Here is a 9,052-nt window from a genome sequence, read left to right on the forward strand (position 1 = left end):
CTTCAGCACTGTCTGCTTGCACTGCACATCCAGGGCTCGGCTTCAAGCGTGGGCAAATCAAATGGTTCAGGCCATAAAACCCCTCCCTATAAACTGATTACTTAAACATACTTAGACTGATTTCTGCAGGGTCAGTGCAAACCTTCACCTAACACACAAACCATAAAGAAATGTCCCAGCTGGGATGCAGTGGGCAGAGATCTGGGGTGATGGCACTCAGAGACCTGGAGTCACTCCCAGCTTTGCCATAAATTTGCCAGCAAAACACTGAAGTTATCTGGCCTTTGCTGCCCCAATCAGAACGTACACCTAATTGTGTGTGTCTGGTGAAGTACCCTGAGCTCTGCTTTAAAACATCTCAGTGCTGGTGTTATTCATTACAGTTCTTGTTGAAATATGACATGAGACAAAGCAGGAAGGAAATTAGTTCAATACAACTTTCCATCACATGGTAATACCCCGAAAGCACCAATTTCCATAATTATATTTCTAATTATATGATTCAAGAGTATAAGTCCATATAAAAGTATATACAGCTTTTCTCCTCAGAGCTGTCTTGCAGAATCATGCTAAACCTGATTTATATAATCAATTTTTTTCCTTTCTTATAGCTACTTAATGTTGTTCTTTTAAAATAGCTTTTTTTTCCCCCCAAACCCTTTGATCCACAGCATACACCAATGTCTCTTCCTGCTTATTCTGCCCAAAACATTTAGAACTGAAGAGCCTGCCTGTGTTTTGAGTGGCTCTGACTATATTTTAGCATGCTTGATCTTTTGAAAGAAAAAAGTGTTGGGTTTTTGCTGGTTTGTTTTTTTTTCTCTGAAGGAGAGCATGCAAAAACACAGTGATTTTAAGGTCTCAGTGGTGTACCCCTGAATTCAGAGGGGCTCTGTCCTTCTCCACCTGAGAGCCAAAGCAAAGCCTCAGCACCCATGTGACACTCCCAGACAGTGTCCCTTGGCCATAACAGCCATGGGATGTCTCACTGCTCCTACATGTGTAGGGACTGCAGTGATTTTTGCACATTTGCTCACCCCAAACAAGCCCTGCTGTGTATTTCTGGAGATGCTTCTGCACACCGACTGTCACTTCCACCTCCTCAGCACTGCAGCAGGACCCCTGTGCTGCTCAGCAATATGGAAGGATTCAATAAGAATCAATGTGCTGTAAACAGAATTTTCCTTGAAATAGCCCCAGTTTGCATGTGCAGATTTGATGGCATGGCGTGGGAACAATTTCAATGCTAAAGGAATTTATAACTCTCCTCTTTTAAACTTGTGCTGGCGCAGCCTGAAAGCTGAAGGAAAAAAAAAAAAAGCAAACAACTAGGAGGTGTGATTGTAAAAAGCCTGATGGACCCAAGAAAAGAAGCTCAAAACCGAGCTTTTGACACAGTTCTAACTCTTTGTTCATACTGCTGGGTCATAGAAATGATTCACACTTCCCAGTGTTTGTGCCACCCTAGTTTAGTGTCTTGTACAGGTGAAGCTGTTAATATAATTTAAGGAACCTTCTGGACTGTCAAAGGAATTCAAAAACTCAAAAGAAAAAAAAAGGAAAAAAGAAGATACTTTAACAGCCCTATCAGATCCTCACTCCCCCAGTTGAAATGAAAACAATGCCTATTTGGAATAATGAAACAGTTTTAATTTTGAATTTGGATTTTGCTCAGAGAAAGAAAGCAAATTCATCATTTGAAAGCTAATCATTTTCTAGATAATACCCTATAACCTTCAGCAGAAGGGGAGAGGGGAGGGTAATAACATTCTCACTGCAAAGCTTTCCCAAAATCATAAACTCATTACTGTAAACTAAAATCTAAAGTCAACCAAAAACTAGGACATACTGGGCTTGCAAGTTACAGATCCAAAGCTGTGGAGTAAAACTAATCAGTTCTTGGATAGGATTTTTTTTTCCCTGCAGTACAATCTATAGTCTAGTTGGTCAAATCAAGCCTTTCTGAGAAAAGAAGATTAGAGGCAGTTGTTTAAAGTATTGGAGGGGGAGCAGGATTTAAGCTTTATTACCAACCAGGATATACAAAGCAGACTGTAATGAAAAAACAGCATTGGGATTGTATTTGCAGTCTGAATGGAAAATGTTGAGTGAAGGCAGGGCCATATGGAGGAGCTTATAGTTCCAGCAAGAACTGATGCCGAGGCAAATGCCCTCTGAACAAGGGAAATTAGGGGTTATGGGCAAGTCGTGGGAATTCAAAATAAAATTATTGCACCTGAACACTACAAACAGGCTGTTAAGCAAGAAATGAAGTTCAGAGAAACTGCCTTTTATTTTTATTTTATTTATAAGAAACGTTCCTCCTGCAACTGTGCGTGAACTGAAAAAGTGCTCGGCTAAGTAACAACCGCTTCACATAAACAAAATATTTGATGAAAAGCTCTTATCCTTTGGCAAAACCTCAGCAATTGCACTATTTCGAAGATTTTATCCTGCATTCTGTGAAGATCTTGGCTGTCTGAACCGCTGCACATGTGTTACATAAATGCACTTGAAGCCCTGGAGAACCACAGCAGGATGCCCTATTTACCGGCCCATCTGGAGCTCCACGGATGTGTTCAGCACAGGGGCACTTTAGGATACACTTTACATGAGTTAAGAGAAAATAATAAAATACCCCAGCACAGGTATCAGTGCCCTAGGTTGCTTCCATTTCATTTTCCTACAACCCACTTGGCTTTTCACTGAGATGTGAAACTCTCCATGGTGAACCACGGACCTCCCGTGCCGTGAAACGCAGGACTACCATGTCTTTGTTAGGTATAATTCACCTTTTTGTCTCCCTCAGCATTGCTTCTACCATCCCAACTCTGGTCCAAGCTAGACAAATCCAACCTTGCTTCTTTAGTTTTCACTTTCTGCTCTCAGGACCTTTTCTTTTTTGTTCTCCACCAGCTTTTACAGACAAGTGGTCCAGGACAGAAGCAACTCAAGTTCATAAAACAAGAGCTAAAGACACATAGGATCTGATTGGGCCAGCATTCCTTCAGAAATATTTGCAGGAAAATAGTTTTCTCTTCAGTGTAGAATGAGGAAATTTAGGTAAATTGTATCACAGTGAACTGATAAGCCACTGAGTATTCAGGATCCAGTGAACGAAGTGTATTTAATGTCTCATTGTCTGGTGATAAAAATGCAGTCCAACTTCCTATAATATCATAAAATAGACTAACTGGCAGACATCTGGTAAGAAAAACTTATGGAAGCTAACAATTTCCATGATGTTCAAGTATGATAGAGACTTCCCAGGAAGGGTTTTTGCCATGTCACACTGACGAAGCTCAGATGTGTATTAATATCATTCCCTTCACAAAAAAAATCTCAAAAAGAGTTGGCAAAAAGTAGCAAATTTGCAGCAAAAATAATGAGGTTTCTCTCTTTATCATCCTCATGAGGTGGAAACGGTGATATCACGTAGGAAAAGAACTCACAGCTTCAGGCCTGCTTGGGGAAGTACAGGCATAGATCTTAAAACCTATATTGACATTTTCAACTTATTAGAAAACTGTATTTTGTGGGTTAGGTTGACTTATGTGTGCTTGGTTTAAATCTGATATTTCTCAATTGGAGAGGAATATTATGGGGCTAATTCTGCACTGTGGAAAACACAATTCACTAAATCCCTGGGAATTTTGCTTAAGTAATGAATAAATCAGTGCAGAGTATGAACCCATACTTAAATATTCCATTTAACTACAGGAACACACAAATTACTGAAAATTACTTCTGGTACAAACTGAAGGGTTTCTATTTCATCACCTACAGCAACTCCTACAAAGTCTACTCATTTGTTCATCTCCAGGAGCTGTTAATTTTAGAGATAATTGCAAGATTCACCCAAGTAACTTCCCGCAGGTATTTGTTGAAAACTGCCACGTTCTCTTTTTAATTAACTCCAGAGCTTTGTTAATAACTTGTTATTGGTTAGTTCTAATCCAGAATGTAGCTCCAATGAGCTACATGTATAAATTTTCACATAATATTCCTGAATTATATTCTTACAACCTGTTCAGAAACTGTAATGGCCTTAAGAACATCCAGTAAGAAATGAGAAAGCTCTGGATCCAGCATTAACAAATGAATTACTGTTGTTGCTGAGATTTCTTTGGAAGCTGTTTCTGCAACTTAACGCCTGCTTGAGTTAATTTTTATTCTTCCTTGTATTTCGTGTATTTTATACAAGTAGGATAGATAAGAAGGTTAGGTTACTCAGTGCAAAAACTAGGAACTCCTTGGTATTAAATCAAAAATATTAGGGTCACGAACTTTAAATATACTTTTATATAACATAGTCTAGTGGGTTATGTGTAGATGAAGATGATGTTTCCTTGGACAGCTCCATAATTTCATGTATCAAGGGAAAAGCTTTTTCACATGGTTGGGAAAGAAATACTCAGTAAGATATTAACATTTTATTTTATTACCTGAAACCGAAAACAGTATCTTATCTCCAAATCAATTACTTTTATCCTAACGAGTCAGTTTTACTGATCACATTGTCATGTCTCATCTTCTTGTTTAGAGGGCTAGAAAACGACTCATTAGGTATATGCTGAAAAATACCTAAATTCATATTGCTTACATGTCCTGTCTCAGCTAATTAAATACCAACATGAGAATCCATTCATTTGTATTATACGCCAGAAAAAAATAATAATAATTTAAAAAAAAAATCTGAAAGCTCCCTAACAGTGGAAGATGCAATTAAACTCTCAGTGTATTAATTGTGGTGCAAACTACTGCGCCATTGTATAGCAGTGCTTTCCCTTCCTTAATTAACTAAAACACGGAGAAGAAAATCTGATGGCTTAATAGCAATTTCTTCACTGTCAGAAACACTTTGGGATGATTTTATTATGTTATCACAAAGAGTGTTGGAGGAGTTATTGCCATTACTTCTCTTTGTCACCTCCCAGAGTGACAGACTCGGCGGAGGAACTCGCTGCTGTTAACGGATGTGAAGGATTAATATTTTATAACATCATTACTTTATAGGCAGGATAACTATAGCAATAAGAATACATTTAATATTTTATGCATTCACAGCCACGTAACACACATGGAGCATTTATTCTGCTGCACATCTCCCCGGATGGGTGTTTGGTTGCTGTGATTGAAAGCTGAGCAGTTTGTCACACTTATGATATCGTGGTGGAAGGAGCAGAGGGGACTCAGCATTAGGGTCCAATCACTGTGTGCCCTGACAGAGTGAATCCAAACCAGAAATACATTCAGACCTTGCTGCACAGGGTCAGCACAGCACACAGAGCAATTTGAGGGGAAAACAACGTGGGCAATTGCCCGGGAGCCTTGCTAAACCCAACAGAAGCAGCACAGAAGTTATGCAGTGGAGAGGGTGCCAGAGGGAGCAGTGCAGACCCCAAAGCTCTGCCTGGGTCACTGCAATGCTGATGCCGAGGTTTTAGTGCATTTAGGCTGCGTTCAGGCAACTGTGCCCCCTTTAAACTCAGGTATGCTCCTTCTTCCTTCGGAGGCTATTCCCTTGAAAAGGAAGTTCAGGCAGCCTGGCAGCAAGGATGCTTGGGATGTATTTCCTAATCATCCCACTGGGTGCTGGTGGCTTAGTTATTTGAACAGGGATTGTTTCCTTCCCCGAGTTTCCTTGGCCCTGAATTCCCCCGTTTGTGGGATCGCACAGCTCTGTGTTTCGTGTGCTCTGTGCACGGACATCCCCCTCGGCTACACTGCAGCGGCGAGAGGAGAAACAGCAAACTCCACCTGAACCCTCCGGGGAAAAGGGAGCACACTCTGAATGTGGACAGTCAGGAGCTTAACATAGCTTTTCAGCGCAAGGTGCTGAGTCCCCTCAGCTTTGCTCCCCCTCACCCCGCTGGTGCTGCCTTTGCCCCGCACTTTGAAGGACTGTGCACTGTGCCCCTTAATTTATTTAAATGTTTTAGTCATCTTTGCTCTCTGAGCACATGAGGAATGATGCTTCCGTTTGATGTTTAAAGGAAAGCTGAGTGGGGTTAATGCTTGCCAGGTCAAAAGGCATCAATCTTTAGCTCCGCACAGGAACATGCCTTTGGGAATTGCGGAATGCATCTCCCCGGGCGGCATAAACAGCTTCTTTCCTCTCTTTTTTTTTCTTTTCTTACCTCATGTTCAGTGTTTCTCAAGCAAAAGAGGGATAGACAGAAACAGAAGTGTGGCAGATTCTGCCTACATCTTTCCCACAGTCTTTCCTAACCCCGAACTCTTGTGATACTTTGTATTCACTATCGCACTTGACTGACACAAGAAACCCACTGTAGGGAGCGAGGCTTCCTGTGAACCGAGCCCCGTTTCCATGGTGCGGAGTTTTCTACTTAAAAAAAATAAATTCCTGTTTTCCGGAGCTACACCTCCGTGCAGCCCCGGGAGGGCAAACATCCCCATCCTACGAGGTTTCCCTTCCCATGCCACAGCCGCCCCTTCGCCGGTCAGACGCGGGAAACCCGCGATGTATTTTAAGGTCACTGAACCATTCCTGCGGCGGTGTGTGCCCGGCTTTGGGGGCACCTCACAGCGGAGCGCCCCGGCGCTGCCACCCCCGCGCCCAGCGCCGAGCGGCTCCGGGGGATGCTCCGCCGGGATGCCCGCGTCCAACTTCCCGCACTCCGCCACCGCTCACCGCGGCAAACTTTCGGGAGCGGCGTCCGCGGAGCCCCGCGGATCCCAAGCGGCGGATCTCGGCAGCGGATCCCGACAGCGGAGCCGGGCAGGGAAGCGGAGCATCCCCAAGCCCGGAGCAGCGGAGCCGGGCAGAGAAGTGGAGCATCCCCAAGCCCGGAGCAGCGGAGCCGAGCAGGGAAGAGGAGCATCCTCAAGCCCGAAGCAGCGGAGCCGGGCATCCCCAGCCCCGGAGCGGCGGCTCCCCGAGAGGGAGGGACGCGGGTCCCGCTGCCCGGCACAACGCGCTCCCCGCAGGATGGGAAGGTCCCCGGAGCCCCCCGTCCCTCCCGCAGCCCCCCGGCACTCACCGATCCGCAGCACTTGCTGGGCGCTCCGGGGCAGCCCCGCCGAGGCGCAAAGCAGCACGAAGAGGAGCCCCCCGCCACCGCCGCCGCCCGGGGCCGTGCGGCGGGGCCAGCGCGGGCCGAGGGCGCTCGCCATGCTCAGTTCATGGGGGGCCCGGCGGGCGGACACCCCCGGCGGGGCCCATGGCGCGGGGGCTCCACGCTCCCGCCGCCGCTGCCGCGCTGCCCTCGCCCCCCGCCGCCGCCGGCAGCGAGGGAGGGGACGGGAACGGGAATGGGGACGGGCGGCTCCTCCCGCGGGGCGGCCCCGGGCGGGGCCGGGCGGGGCCGGGGATCCGCGCACTCGGGGGGCATGGACGGACAGACAGAGAGCGGGGCTGCTGCTCCCAGCACGGCCCGACCCGCGCTGGGCAGGGACAGGGACGGGGCAGGGACAGACGGGGGGACACACAGAGGGACAGTGGCAGAGCACTGGAACAGCTGCCCGGGGAGGGCGCGGAGTCTCCCTGTCTGGAGGCGTTCCAAGCCCAGTTTCCACCTGGATGCGCTCCTTTGTCACCTGCTCCAGGTGCCCTGGCAGCGAGGTTGGACTGGTTGATCTCCAGAGGTCCCTCTCAACCCTTTTCAGTCACTATTCTGTGACTCTGTGATTCTGTGACAGGAACAGGGCAGAGACAGACAGAGGGACAGGGACAGGGACAGGGGCAGGGAGAAGTGCAGAGTTGTCCCTGTCCCACCAGCCGGCTCGCCCCGCGTTGTGCTGTCCGGCCCCCGTGGATCTCTCCCCGCAGCCCCTCCTTGGCCTGGGAGAAGCTTTTTCGCCCCCGTGCCCCTCAGCCCCGCAGCTCCTGCCCTTTTCCCTCCTGGCTGGACGGGGCTCTGGCAGGATGCCATGTGCAGGGCAGCTCCCTCCTGGCCTGGGTCATGGGGCACAGGCTGTGGGGCACCCGTGGGGGCAAGGTGAAGGGCAGGGTTTCTGCACTGTGTTTGCTACCCTGGACCTCTGCAGCCCAGTGAGGGACAGGAGACATGTCCCCTCAGTGCATGTCCCCAGTAGAGGGACAGCAGGGCTGCTCACCTGGACTCAGGTGTTCACGAAGTTCAAGGATGAAAACTCAAGGCCAGTTTTGAGCTGTCCATCACAGGCCAGCAGATCTCTTTTTCCCCGGTGTCCCACTGTTCTCAAATAATTTTTTTAATCTTGTTTTTAAAGGCTGAGTGAAACTCAGAATGCTTCACTACAAAGTAAACATATGGGTCCTGAGCTGATCCAAAAAAAGCAAAAACCACAAAGGGACAATGACTCCCACCTAGCAACAGAACTAAAATTCTATAGCTGAGATCTAAAATTGAAATCATTTAAATTTGTTTACTTTGTATTCCTCTCCAGCCTGTCTAACTATTGTTCCAGAAATTAACTCCTTGGAGCAGTCACAGAACATGCTGAAGTGCAATGAAAATAAAAGCAGCTACATTATATCTCCCAGTCAGCCTGAAATGGTTCCTGAAAAGCCTGCCTCTACTGTTTACACAGCAATTTAGGCTGTTCAGGAGTTCTCACTACCAAAATTCCCAGCCAGGATCCTGGTTAGTGCCCCTCTTTGCATTTCTCACAGCATGTTTTATGTGCGTCATGGGGAATTTTTGCCCGCAGTGTTTATTTTTTGTTTGTTTACCTAAGAGCCATCCTTTCCTTGGGAACAGAGCATGTTCAACAAATACAGTGTGTGCTCTGGTGTAGGAGGCACAGAAGGAACCCACCAGGCCACCCTGGGCTGCACTGAATGGCTCGGTGACTTAGGCACAATTTTATAACCTGTCATTGCCTTTCAAACATGTGGGAGAAGGCAGAACCTCCTTCTGATGGGAGTGGGAAACCTCATCCCCTGAGCAGGGAATAATAACAACCCCCCCCTTGGGACACATATTCGTCTGCTGCACAAAACCAAGCAGGGCAAGGAGTTTAGGCTGCACCAGCAAGTTCCATTTTCACAGTCGTGCTGGCACGGCAAATAACAGTGACACAGCAGCAAGGACTGCTTCCCAAAGGG

At 47.0% G+C, this 9,052-nt stretch overlaps 1 protein-coding gene across 3 annotated transcripts in view; it reads right to left on the reverse strand.

The window, feature by feature from the left end:
* Positions 1-7,229, reverse strand: part of GRIK1 (glutamate ionotropic receptor kainate type subunit 1) — a 120,806-nt gene extending 113,577 nt beyond the window's left edge. The window contains exon 1 of one of the 3 annotated variants that reach the window (XR_010427968.1): positions 7,005-7,229. Coding sequence is in view for 2 of the 3 variants with exons in the window: in XM_064643894.1 (XP_064499964.1) it covers positions 7,005-7,137 (133 nt within the window). In the remaining variant the exon portion in view is untranslated. The remainder of the gene's footprint in view (positions 1-7,004) is intronic. The other 2 variants (XM_064643894.1, XM_064643895.1) reach the window with 2 other exon arrangements.
* Between the last annotated feature and the right edge of the window lie 1,823 nt (positions 7,230-9,052).

This window comes from Pseudopipra pipra, chromosome 2 (genome assembly GCF_036250125.1).
Source record: "Pseudopipra pipra isolate bDixPip1 chromosome 2, bDixPip1.hap1, whole genome shotgun sequence".
Taxonomy (NCBI): domain Eukaryota; kingdom Metazoa; phylum Chordata; class Aves; order Passeriformes; family Pipridae; genus Pseudopipra; species Pseudopipra pipra.